The 13,581-nt window shown below is 43.6% G+C and overlaps 1 protein-coding gene across 1 annotated transcript in view; it reads left to right on the forward strand.

Moving 5' to 3' along the window:
- The window catches only part of IQGAP1 (IQ motif containing GTPase activating protein 1), a 209,616-nt gene that overhangs the window by 186,081 nt on the left and 9,954 nt on the right, over window positions 1-13,581 (forward strand). Inside the window, exons 28-36 of the mRNA XM_050798029.1 lie at window positions 491-631; window positions 728-812; window positions 1,890-2,122; window positions 3,384-3,516; window positions 5,181-5,283; window positions 6,762-6,897; window positions 7,297-7,384; window positions 11,320-11,532; window positions 12,500-12,666. Of these exons, the coding sequence (XP_050653986.1) occupies window positions 491-631; window positions 728-812; window positions 1,890-2,122; window positions 3,384-3,516; window positions 5,181-5,283; window positions 6,762-6,897; window positions 7,297-7,384; window positions 11,320-11,532; window positions 12,500-12,666 (1,299 nt within the window). The remainder of the gene's footprint in view (window positions 1-490; window positions 632-727; window positions 813-1,889; window positions 2,123-3,383; window positions 3,517-5,180; window positions 5,284-6,761; window positions 6,898-7,296; window positions 7,385-11,319; window positions 11,533-12,499; window positions 12,667-13,581) is intronic.

Below are 13,581 nucleotides of genomic sequence, written 5' to 3' on the forward strand. Positions count from 1 at the left end.
TGTCTGCTTTTCCACTCTCATTTCTCCTGTCTCCCTTTCCTTCCTAGAAGACTCTTCCTCTCCCGTTTTCTTGAGTTCAAGCATCCCTTCCTTTTGGAAGCCTGCCTTCCTTTTTCCATTCTGAGTTGAAGCCCTTTCCCTATGGTCCTGTAGCACTTTTGGTGAACTGATTTACAGCAGAATAGGTTTATAATCATTTGTTTGTGTGTCACTCCCACCAGACTGTAAAAGACTCAAGAGAAGGTATCATGTCGTGTATAACTTTTATTCCCAAATGCCTATTATTGTGCCTGGCACACAATTCAGGCACCTGATTCACAGTTAAAAACCTGAGTTCAGATTCTAGCCTTATCACTTACCAGCCCTGTGAGCATGAGCTTAAGCTATCTAATATTTCTGGGTCTTTCAGTTTATGAAAGATAGGACACTTGCTTCAGGCTGTTCCTGGCTGTTAGTCTAACATAGTTGGGTATAATTTCTCTCTTCCCAGCAAACTGCCCTATGATGTGACCCCTGAGCAGGCGCTAGCTCATGAAGAAGTGAAGACACGGCTAGACAGCTCCATCAGGAACATGCGGGCTGTGACAGACAAGTTTCTCTCAGCCATTGTCAGCTCTGTGGACAAAATCCCGTGAGTGCCATCAGTTGTCATGACCCCCAGTAGAGCCCAGCAGTAAGTGCCTTTCTGCTCCTTGGCCCTTCTCACTAAGTTTTGTCCATCCCACAGTTATGGGATGCGCTTCATTGCCAAAGTGCTGAAGGACTCGTTGCATGAGAAGTTCCCTGATGCTGGTGAGGATGAGCTGCTGAAGGTAAGAATCTCATAGCCGGCAGACTCCTGCCCTTTGAGGACAAAGCTATAAAAGCAGGACTGACCGTAGATCATTACTAACTGCCTAAGTGTAGGTTCTGGCAGTAGCTTGCCATTGATTGTGAGCTTTTGAAAACAATTGTAATTGGTAAATGATACCTCTCTTAGGATGAAACACTTCCTATAGTTTGGCGCACAAACATCAAACAAGTAGAAAGATGGATTTTTCCTGTTTTCAGATGAGTTTCTTTGAGTCCTGTCTTTTCGCTGTAGTATTGTTCCCTCTGCTGGTGACCTGGCAAATAGTAGCAAGCACAGTTATTTCTGCTAAGGCTGTTGCTGATAACTCTTTCTTACTCAGCTGTGCTCTTCTCTTTTCTTTTTTTTTAATCTGAATGCTTTTTTCTTCTCTCTCCTAGTTCTGTGCTTTCCTACAGTGAGGCCTCGATTCTAGACTTTCTGTTCAGGTGAATTAATTTTATTTCTTCTGAATGAAACTCTAGGGGAAATGCTGTGACTGTCCCTGAATTCTTCTGTGGAACAGATGTGTGTTAAGTGAATTTAATTTCAGAGGCATGAACTTGGCCTTTGAAGTCTGCAGCATGAGAATGTTGGGAGGTGGGGTTACTCTATGCTGATTGGGTCATGTTAAGGAATTTAGCTATGTTTGTTAGCTTTTTATAAGGAAAACCCATCTACATGAAAGTACAAAGTGCACGTGGGTGACACCAGCCTTATTTGCTACCATGATATGTGAACAAAAGATGTCCTGAAATACTTAATAACAGACTTTAAGTGTATCATTTTTACCTTCTGAATCTGCTCTTTCATTAACTACTGGCAGTAGTTTTCAGTTCTGTTCTCATTGTTTTCCTGTATTGAACAAAGGGATATTTCATTTAGTTCCAGGCCATGAGAAAGAGTGTGTATATGTGCATGCGTGCATGTGTGTATGTATTTTTTATTTATTTTTTACTCATAGGACTGCATTTTCTGCTTTTCTTTGCTAGCAAAGTCATTTGTGGCTTACTTGGTGGTATGTCTTTTAATACCCATCTTTCTGTTTCATCTGTTCCAGATTATTGGTAACTTGCTTTATTATCGATACATGAATCCAGCCATTGTTGCTCCTGATGCCTTTGACATCATTGACCTGTCGGCAGGAGGCCAGCTTACCACAGACCAACGCCGAAATCTGGGCTCCATTGCAAAAATGCTTCAGCATGCTGCTTCTAATAAGATGTTTCTGGGAGATAATGCCCACTTAAGCATCATTAATGAATATCTTTCCCAGTCCTACCAGAAATTCAGGTAAGGGGAAAGGCACAAGTGCTTAAGAGAGTCTGTGGATGTATTTTTATCATTGAGGGAAAAGATAAGATTAAAAACCACCCCTCACTTTCCCTGACTGCCATATTGTAGAAGACATGTTTGATGTGCCCGGGACTCCAGAAGATGATCGATGTACTATTTTTTTTTTTTTTTTTTTTTTTTTTTTTTTTTTTTTTTTTTTTTTTTTTTTTTTTTTTTTGAGACGGAGTCTCACGCTGTTGCCCAGGCTGGAGTGCAGTGGCGCGATCTCGGCTCACTGCAAGCTCCGCCTCCTCGGTTCACGCCATTCTCCTGCCTCAGCCTCCTGAGTAGCTGGGACTACAGGCGCCCGCCACCGCGCCCGGCTAATTTTTTTTTTTTTTGTATTTTTAGTAGAGACGGGGTTTCACTGTGGTCTCGATCTCCTGACCTTGTGATCCGCCCGCCTCGGCCTCCCAAAGTGCTGGGATTACAGGCTTGAGCCACCGCGCCCGGCCTTTTTTTTTTTTTTTTTTTTGAGACGGAGTCTCGCTCTGTTGCCCGGGCTGGAGTGCAGTGGCCGGATCTCAGCTCACTGCAAGCTCCGCCTCCCGGGTTCACGCCATTCTCCTGCCTCAGCCTCCCAGGTAGCTGGGACTACAGGCGCCCGCCACCTCGCCCGGCTAGTTTTTTGTATTTTTCAGTAGAGACGGGGTTTCACGGTGTTCGCCAGGATGGTCTCGATCTCCTGACCTCGTGATCCGCCCGTCTCGGCCTCCCAAAGTGCTGGGATTACAGGCTTGAGCCACCGCGCCCGGCCGAGAATTTTCATATGAAATACATAGTAGTTAACACTTATGAAATAGATAGTAGTTAACATAAAAATAATGATGATTATGCATTTAGTACGTTACCTTGTAATCAGAGAAGAATTGGAGAATGCTTTTAATTTTTGTAAATTAACATCTAGTTTTGAATGCTTCAGAGCACTGTCTTAGAGATAGAATTGGTTCTCCTAATGGTGCCTGAGAACAGTTTTAAATCATGGTGCAATGGTTCTTAAGGATAAAACTAAAACTACAAACTAGGTGGAGAAAGAAGTTATTAGAGCCAGTATCCCAAGGTTGTCAAGCACAGCAAACACACAGCACTTTCTCTTGAAGTAACTATATTGACTGGCTTCTGTTTGCACTCATTGTGTGAGAGGTTTGTGAAATGTCCTCTTGCCAACTTCTCATGCATATGTCCCTTTTTGGGGGGCTGCTTCCTGTGCTTATTTCAGACGGTTTTTCCAAACTGCTTGTGATGTCCCAGAGCTTCAGGATAAATTTAATGTGGATGAGTACTCTGATTTAGTAACCCTCACCAAACCAGTAATCTACATTTCCATTGGTGAAATCATCAACACCCACACTGTAAGTATTTTTCTTTAATTACTTAATTTCATTGTCTTTAATTATTATCCCTGGCTGCTGGTTATCATCTCTGGTAGCCAGGTGTCTCACCTTCCTGTGATCTAACTGACGTGCATCTCCTTGATGTCTCTTTTTTTTGCTTGTTATTCTTTTTTATTTATTTATTTAGAAATGGAGTCTCACTCTGTCGCCCAGGCTGGAGTGCAGTGGTGTAATCTCGGCTCACTGCAAGCTCCACCTCCTGGGTTCACGCCATTCTCCTGCCTCAGCCTCCTGAGTAGCTGGGACTACAGGCGCCCGCCACCACGCCTGGCTAATTTTTTGTATTTTTAATAGAGACGGGCTTTCACTGTGTTAGCCAGCATGGTGTCGATATCCTGACCTCATGATCCACCCACCTCGGCCTGCCAAAGTGCTGGGATTACAGGCTTGAGCCACCACGCCCGGCCTTTTGCTTCTTACTCTTAACAATATCTACTGCTAGGTTTCTAAAATGTCTTCCCAGGCCATCTCCATCAGAATCCTATGGGCTAGTAGTTAAAAATGAAGTTTCCTGGAGACCGCCCAGGCCTACTGAATCAGAATCCCACTGAATTGATCTAGTACTTTGATAAAATAGTGCTTTTACTTTTCTTTCTTTTTACCCCAGCCCTCTGTGTTATTTTTCTAACATGATCTAGAATACTAGCTTCTTTCTCTGTGTAGCCTTGGAGTGGATTTTTCCCTTGGAAGCTGGAGTTCCATGTTTCTTCAGATTTTTCAAATCATTTTTTCCCCTCTGGGGACATGGACATGTAAAACAGGAACAAGGACATGTGTGAAAATGTAAATGAAAGTTCAAGTTACTGTCATTTCTGAGGGCATCACTGGGGATAATGGCACCTTGAAGGCTTTGTTGAGTACTCCTACAATAATTATAACATTGATTTGGTATACTTTTCTCTGAATTACATCATGTCATGCACTGGAAACATTAAGTAAAAGTCTGCATGTGACTTATTTGAACTGGTAGTAGGGTACATTGATGACTTTGGGTATTGAACTTTGAGTTTCAATGTTTTGTGTTTTTTGTTTGTTTTGTGTTTTTTTTTTTTTTTTTTTTTGAGATGGAATCTTGCTCTGTCATTCAGGCTGGAGTGCAGTGGCGCAATCTCGGCTCACTGCAACCTCCGCCTACCAAGTTCAAGCAATTCGCCTGCCTCAGCCTCCCTAGTAGCTGGGATTACAGGTGTGCACCACCATGCCCAGCTAATTTTTGTATTTTTAGTAGAGACAGGGTGTCATCATGTTGTCCAGGCTGGTCTTGAACTCCTGACCTCAGGTGATCCACCCACCTTGGCTTCTCAAAATGCTGAATTTACAGACATGAGCCACCACGCCCAGCCACAGTGTTCTTTCTTACACAGGGAACATTTGAGTCCTTTATGGCCATGAGATTAAGAGAGTACCAGTATTTCCTCTTCTTACATCATAACAAGTCATTCAACAGAGCCCAGTGTGGTGCTTTATATATCATATTGTTTATTTGGGTTGATTTGCTTGTTGTTTCTTTGAATATAGGAACTTTGTTGGAATCTCTTTGTGCAGATTATTGTTAGGCGTTCTAGGGAGGGATGGGCTGGAGAGTTGAATGTATAAATGGAGTTGATCATTGGTGTTTGCAGCTCCTGTTGGATCACCAGGATGCCATTGCTCCGGAGCACAATGATCCAATCCACGAGCTGCTGGACGACCTCGGCGAGGTGCCCACCATCGAGTCCCTGATAGGTAAAGTTCTAACTTTTTTTTTTTTTTTTTGAGATGGAGTCTCACTCTGTCACCCAGGCTGGAGTGCAGTGGCCAGATCTCAGCTCACTGCAAGTTCCGTCTCCCGGGTTTACACCATTCTCCTGCCTCAGCCTCCCGAGTAGCTGGGACTACAGGCGCCCGCCACCACGCCCGGCTAGTTTTTTTGGTATTTTTTTTAGTAGAGACGGGGTTTCACTGTGTTAGGCAGGATGGTCTCGATCTCCTGACCTCGTGATCCGCCCGTCTCGGCCTCCCAAAGTGCTGGAATTACAGGCTTGAGCCACCGTGCCCGGCCTTAAAGTTCTGACTTTTGCCTGGAAGGTCAAAGGGGAACATGACAGAAAAGTGTAATTGTCACCTCCTCTGTTTTTTGCACTATACCAAACTCTGGATATACATTGAGAAATAAAATAGATGTGATCCTGATAGTTTCGTAAGAGACAAAACAAAAACAACAATAACAAAAAAAGCCCAGATGTGATCACTATCTATAAGGAACTGGAGACAGAGGAAGAGATCATTTTAAATGCAGATACATACTGCCAGCGTGTGTTTAAAAAAAAAAAAAAAAAAAAATTGCAGATACACAAATAATTACATAACTATAAATTAAAAGTCCTCTAAAGGAAATAATTTTTTTTGTTTGTTTGTTATGAGACAGGGTCTCCCTCTGTTGCCCAGGCTGCAGTACAGTGGTGCAGTCATAGCTCACTGCAGCCTCAAATTCCTAGGCTCAAATGATCCTCCTTTTTGTTTTTGTTTTTGTTTTTGTTTTTTTGAGACGGAGTCTCGCTCTGTAGCCCAGGCTGGAGTGCAGTGGCCAGATCTCAGCTCACTGCAAGCTCCGCCTCCTGGGTCCACGCCATTCTCCTGCCTCAGCCTCCCGAGTAGCTGGGACTACAGGCGCCCGCCAACTCGCCTGGCTAGTTTTTTTTTTATTTTTTAGTAGAGACAGGGTTTCACCATGTTAGCCAGGATGGTCTCGATCTCCTGACCTCGTGATCCACCCATCTCAGCCTCCCAAAGTGCTGGGATTACAGGCTTGAGCCACCGCGCCCGGCCCCTGTTTTTTGTTTTAATAGAGATGGGGTCTCACTATGTTGCCCAGGCTGGTCTCGAACTCCTGGCCTCAAGCCATCCTCCTCCTTTAGCCTTTCAAAGTGCTGGGATTGCAGGCCTGAGCCACTGCACCCAGCCAGAAAGAATGCTTTGAGAGAGAATTGTGAAATTGTAATGTTGAAATAATTTCTTAAACATTTATGAAGTTATTATGGATCCTTTGCCTTTATCATTTGGCATAATATCTTATTTCTCAGTAAAAGTTGTTCTCGTCACACTGTACATGTTAGGTGATTCAAGTATTATCTTAGACTTGCATCATCTTTTTAATTTGTATTATTTCCCCCCAATATCTCCCCTTTATTACGCTGACTCTTTCCACCCTCCCAAAACTTCAGGGGAAAGCTCTGGCAATTTAAATGACCCAAATAAGGAGGCACTGGCTAAGACAGAAGTGTCTCTCACCCTGACCAACAAGTTCGATGTGCCTGGAGATGAGAATGCAGAAATGGATGCTCGAACCATCTTACTGAAGTGAGTATCAAAAGTAGGAAGAATGAAATGAATGTAATCCAAAGGTTTCTTGACCTTTGGAGAGGAACCTGCTGGGTCATACCTGAAATGACCATCCTGACCTCTCATACTTTTCATAATCCCAGTCACCAATCACCTCGCATACTGTACTTGGCACAGGATTTTTCTGCCTTATTTTGCTAATATGCTACAATGAAATGTAAATCTTGGAAATCCTAACCCTTGTACCTACTTATGGTATCGTTGGGTAAATAAGCCTAGTGCCTTGAGTACTGTGTGCTGGCAGCTGCTGCTTGGGACTTCTGTGAGGTACTGTTTGTGCTGCTGCTGCTGCTTCGGTCCACTTGAGAGGAACTAGAACACTGGTAATATTTAAATGCTTCCCGCATCTTTTTTCAGTACAAAACGTTTAATTGTGGATGTCATACGGTTCCAGCCAGGAGAGACCTTGACTGAAATCCTAGAAACACCAGCCACCAGTGAACAGGTAAAATTTAGGGTCTAACATACTCCTTTGTTTGGTAGATAAGCTCTCCCGATAGGCGCATGTCAGAGAAAGGAGGAGAGACACAAATAAGAGTTGGTAACCTAGGGGTGAGCATGAATGTAACTGGGGGGCAGTGGTAGTTACAGCTCATCTGAGAAAGTTTTTGGTTCCATTGTGTCCATCCAGTATATCCGTCCCTTGGTATCCACAGGGGTTACTTTCCAGCACCCATTCCCCCCACCCCCAGCCAATACCAAAATCCATAGATGTTCAAGTCCCTTATATAAATTGGTGCAGTATTTGGCTGGGCGCGGTGGCTCACGCTTGTAATCCCAGCACTTTGGGAGGCCACGGCGGGCGGATCACAAGGTCAGGAGATCGAGACCATCCTGGCTAACACGTGAAACCCCATCTAAAAATACAAAAAATTAGCCGGGCGTGGTGGCAGATGCCTGTAGTCCCCCCTACTCAGGAGGCTGAGGCAGGAGAATGGCATGAACCCGGGAGGCGGGGCTTGCAGTGAGCCGAGATCATGCCACTGCACTGCAGCCTAGGCGACAGAGTGAGACTCCATCTCAAAAATACTAATAATAATAATAAATAAATAAATAAATAAATAAATAAAATGGTATAGTATTTGCATATACTTACACACATTCTCCCATATACTTTAAATCCTCTCTAGACTACTTATACCTACTACAGTATAAATGCTATGTAAATAGTTGTTACTGTATTTTTAAAATTTGTACTTTTTTTATTGTTGTATTTTTTTTTCAAATAGTTTCAGGGTTGGTTGAAACCATTAATGTGTAGGGTATTGAATATTACATATTTGGAATTCTGTTATGTGCCATGGTAGATAGAAGAAAAGTACAGAATGTGGCTCCTAAACTCAGTGAACTCGTGATCTTGTTGGGGAATTGTGACATGTATTCCTGAAACAGTGATGAAACCATTCAAAATTAACTATGATACTGACTAAAAAATAATAGAAGTTTCAGGAAAGAGGCCAGTGAAGCAATGCATTAGGAAGGCTTCCTAAAACAAGTGGAACTGGAGCCAGACGTATAAAGGTGGATAGGATTTGGGTGTGCATGTAAGACAAGAGAGGGCATTCGATGCAGGAGAGTGATGTGAACAAAAGTACAAAGGAGGGAAGAGCATGATGCGACCAGACTTCATGTCTAGAATGGAGCTGTGGGTGGAGGCGAGTAGTGAGAAATAAAACATGAGACCAAATTATTTAGAACTCACAAACTAGATGGGAATTTGGCACTGCAGAGATAAGAAATAAAGAGCCTCTGTAAGGTTCAAGACCATTTAATGTTAATTAATTCAGCAATGCTATGAGAGCAGATGGTGGTTAAGTCATCTAGGTGTGTGATAAGGTCCAGTGGGGTGGGCAGATGGGGGTTGGGACCTGGCATTATGTAGGGTTGGATGAGTCATGTCATATCTAAGACCTTTGTTTGTTTCTTTTTTTTTTTGAGACAGAGTCTTGCTCTGTTGCCCAGGCTGGAGTGCAGTGGCTGGATCTCGGCTCACTGCAAGCTCCGCCTCCCGGGTTCACGCCATTCTCCTGCCTCAGCCTCCCGAGTAGCTGGGACTACAGGCGCCCGCCACCTCGCCCGGCTAGTTTTTTGTACTTTTTAGTAGAGACGGGGTTTCACTGTGTTAGCCAGGATGGTCTCGATCTCCTGACCTCGTGATCCGCCCGTCTCGGCCTCCCAAAGTGCTGGGATTACAGGCTTGAGCCACCGCGCCCGGCCTGTTTCTTTTTTTTTAATTTGAGACAGAGTCTCACTCTCACCCAGGCTGGCCTGCAGTGGCGTGATCTTGGCTCACTGCAACCTCCACCTCCTGGGTTCAAGTGATTCTCCTGCCTCAGCCTCCCGCGTAGCCGGACTACAGGTGTGCACCACCACGCCTGGCTGATTTTTATTTTTGGTAGAGACAAGGTTTCACCATGTTGGCCAGGCTGATCTCAAAAACTCTTGACCTCAGGTGACCCACCCCCTTGGCCTCTCAAAGTGCTGGGATTACAGGTATGAACCACTGTGCCTGGCCAGAAACCTCTGTTTCTCATTTGTCAAATAAGGAAAGTAGGTCAGGCCATTCATTTCCAAATTTTAAGCATGGTAATCTGTTTCATTAAGTGACAACTTACCTAGAAGCCCAGTATATAAAGCAGGTACTCTGCTACTCTGCTAGCCAGGAATAGGGCATCTGAAATCCAGCCCTATAGGACTCTGTGGTGCCTCTGGCAAACTCTTAAGGCTGCAGAGAGAACTATTTGGAAACCATTGTTTTAAATGAAGTCTCAGCTCTCAGTTGCTATGACTGATTACCGATTAGATATGTGTGAAAGGCAAGTAAGGATGTATAAACCAATACTTGAAACATGTTGAACCTAGAAGGAAATTTGAAATAAGGAAGGAGGAGCCCGTCTTTATTGAGAACCTAGTATGTGTTTGGTGCTCTCACCTCTGTTCTTTCATTTAATCCTTGCAACATTCCCATGAGTCGAGTCTTTTCATCCTTATTTTACAGATGAGGAAACTAAAACCCTTACAGGTTAACTGGCCAAGATCATCAGCTTGTAGTGACAGAACCAGACGCAGATCCAGTTCTGTCTGCTTCCAGAGCTTATGCTCTTAACATTATGTGATGCAGAGTAGTCTTGACTTTAGAAGATAGGGGACTATTGGGAAAGGGAATTGCTCCAGTTAGGGGGAATTACAAGCTTGAAGTATAATCCATCCCGAATGTAAACATCCCAGTGCAGACAGTTGAGAATATGGCACCAGAGCCATGGTCACAAAGATTTGGGATCTGTCAACACAGAGGCAGTCGTTGAAGTACTGAGAGGAAACAGAGAGAAATGGAAGTACAAAACAATGCATCGAGCAAGAACACAGTGCAGAGAAGATGAGCAAGGTGACAGAAAAGGATTGGATTTTGGACAGGGTATGGTAATTGGTGATGAGAGCAGTAAAGAAGAAAGTGCTGGAAGAATGAAACAGCAAGTATAGATCATATGTTAGACAGGGACAGACAATGGATGGTGACTGAAGGATGGCAGTATCAAGGGAAGGTGTTTCCCTGTTACTATTGGGGTGTCTGCAGCATGTTTGAAAGCAGAGGCAGTGCTCGAGCATGATTCCGCCAAATGGAAAGTGACAAAGTGACAAAAAGAATTAGCAAAGATTTACTAAGCGTTGCTCTTGTTGTGTTAGTATAGTTATAACATTTATACAGCTATGTTTTTAATAAAATTAAATGGCTTCCATGTCTCAAAATGTGATAGAGAAAAATGACTTTGTAGCCGGTATAGTCCCGTCTCGGTGATTGTACCTGGAGTCCACCAAAGAAGCCCTAAGCAGTTGTGTGCCTTTTTTTTTTTTTTTTTTTTTTTTTTTTTTTTGAGACAGAGTCTCGCTCTGTCACCCAGACTGGAGTGCAGTGGCACGATCTCAGCTCACTGCAAGCTCCACCTCCTGGGTTCACGCCATTCTTCCGCCTCAGCCTCCCCCAGTAGCTGGGACTGCAGGCGCCCGCTGTGACGCCTGGCTAATTTTGGTTTTGTATTTTTAGTAGAGACGGGGTTTCACCATGTTAGTCAGGATGGTCTTGAACTCCTGACCTCGTGATCCGCCCACTTCGGCCTCCCAAAGTGCTGGGATTACAGGCTTGAGCCACCGCACCTGGCCCAGTTGTGTGATTTTGTAGATATCATCTCTTCTAGGTGGAAAGAAGTGCCTCTGCTTCATGCAGTTTCTCATCTGTTACTTGGCAGGAGTCAGAGTTTGTTTCCTTCTGTTTCGAGGTTGGAGTTTAAGATCTGTATAAGTTCAGGTGCGGATGTGCTATATAAATTCAAGTTTAGGATTAGTGTGGTGAACTTGCTGAGAACTTCTTTTTCCCATCTGTAGGAAGCAGAGCATCAGAGAGCCATGCAGAGACGTGCCATCCGTGATGCCAAAACCCCTGACAAGATGAAAAAGTCAAAATCTGTAAAGGAAGACAGCAACCTCACTCTTCAAGAGAAGAAAGAGAAGATCCAGACAGGTTTAAAGAAGCTAACAGAGCTTGGAACCGTTGACCCAAAGAACAAATACCAGGAACTGATCAACGACATTGCCAGGGTACTGCATTTGGGGGACAGAGGGGAACTGGCCTTGTTCAAAGCTGAGAGGCTCGAGAGACCGTAACTGTCCAGATAACAGCATAGCTTCAGTTCATGGGCAAATTAGTGCCCTCCTCTCTGAGAAACCATATCTGACTCTCCAGCATGAGGGCCTTGCCCAACCTGAGGTGGCTTATTCCATGGCCTAAATTACTAGGGAGAGGACCTTAACTAGAGCCTCCTATGACCTTAAAGAATTTGTCTTCAGCCTTAAAGAATTCTTCCAGATCTTTTTCATGATTACTGTGAAATATAAATTCACATCAAGCTGATGAAATCCTTGATTTGTATGAATCATCTCAAGCGAGGGGCTTTGGTGAGGACTAAGAGCTTAGGTGTTCTCTGCTGTTGCACTAAGGTAATATTATGCACACCTGGGAACTGGTAGCTGATGTATTATAATTCTCTTTTTCTCCCTTTCCCAACAAAATAAATTTAAGAGGTCCAAACCAGCTTTGCAAGTAAATTCTAAAAATGTGTAAGTCTAAATGTAACGCATTTCCCTGCTAGAAGATACAAATGGGGGAAGAAAATTTGAGATCTGAATTTCTCTATTAATTTGTGAAAACAAATCTCAGCACTTTCGGAGACCAAGGCAGGAGGATCACTTGAGACCCCATCTCTACAAAAGAAAGTTTTTTAATTAGCCAGATATGATGGCATATGCCTATAAGTCCCGGCTACTCTGGAGGCTGAAGTGGGAGGATCACTTGAGCCTGGGAAGCTGAGGCTACCATGAGCCATGATCTCAACCACTGCACACTCCAGCCTGGGCAACAGAGCAAGATTCTGTCTCAAAAAAATAAAGTATGGAGTCATATTTAAGGCAGAGTTAAGCATTGCTGGGTTCTAGTGTGAAATGATAATCACTCAAGAAGTGCCTGATACCTGTCATTATTTTTCTAACTCTAATAATTATGTCTCAGGATATTCGGAATCAGCGGAGGTACCGACAGAGGAGAAAGGCTGAACTAGTGAAACTGCAACAGACATACGCTGCTCTGAATTCTAAGGCCACCTTTTATGGGGAGCAGGTGGATTACTATAAAAGCTATATCAAAACCTGCCTGGATAACTTAGCCAGCAAGGGCAAGTGAGTATTTTTTCTGTTTTAAAAATTGATGTCAGGGAAAAGAATTAGAGTGAGGAAAAAGCAGAGGCAACTGAAATGACGCTGGAAATTTTTGCTTAAAATACACTGGATCTATTTATCGCATTAGTCTTTTATTTTACCTCTAATCATTTGTATAATTGCCTGTTCCATTTGTTAGTGTATGATATAAATAGTGGGTGGGGGATTTCATGGATGCTTATCGCTAAGTAATGCTTTTGCAAAATACCTTCTTGGGGCCCGTCAAGGTGGCTCACACCTATAATCCCAGCACTTTGGGAGGCTGAGGTGGATGTGTCACTTGAGGTCAGGAGTTCAAGACCAACCTGGTCAACATGGTGAAACCCCATCTCTACTAAAAATACACAAATTAGGTGGGCATGGTGGCATACGCCTATAGTCCCAGCTACTTGGGAAGCTGAGGCAGGAGAATTACCTGAACCTGGGAGACGGAGGTTGCAGTGAGCCAAGATTGCACCACTACACTCCAGCCTGGGCTACAGAGCCAGACTCTGTCTCAAAAAAAAAAAAAAAATCTTCTTGGTGCTAGAAATTAAAATCATGAAAGGAGATCATCTAGTGGTCCCAAAATCACTTATTATGCAAATTTGAATCCCCTTGCTTCTCTGTATTCTTCCTGAGGACAAGATCACAGGCTCTGATTTTCTTCCTGGGTACTGAGGAAAGTCTGATCCAGCTTTCTTGGCACTGGCCGCCAGCTATCAGCATGCCCATTTTACAGGGAGGGAACTGAAAACCCAGAGACGTGGGTGATAAGAGCAGGTTTTACTTGTAGGGTAGTTTATTATTTATTCCTAACTTTTTATTTTAAGAGTTTTCAAATCTTAGAAAGATGGAATGAATAGAACAGTAAGCACCCATATGCCCTTCACCTAG

Source organism: Macaca thibetana, chromosome 7, assembly GCF_024542745.1.
Source record: "Macaca thibetana thibetana isolate TM-01 chromosome 7, ASM2454274v1, whole genome shotgun sequence".
Lineage (NCBI taxonomy): Eukaryota > Metazoa > Chordata > Mammalia > Primates > Cercopithecidae > Macaca > Macaca thibetana.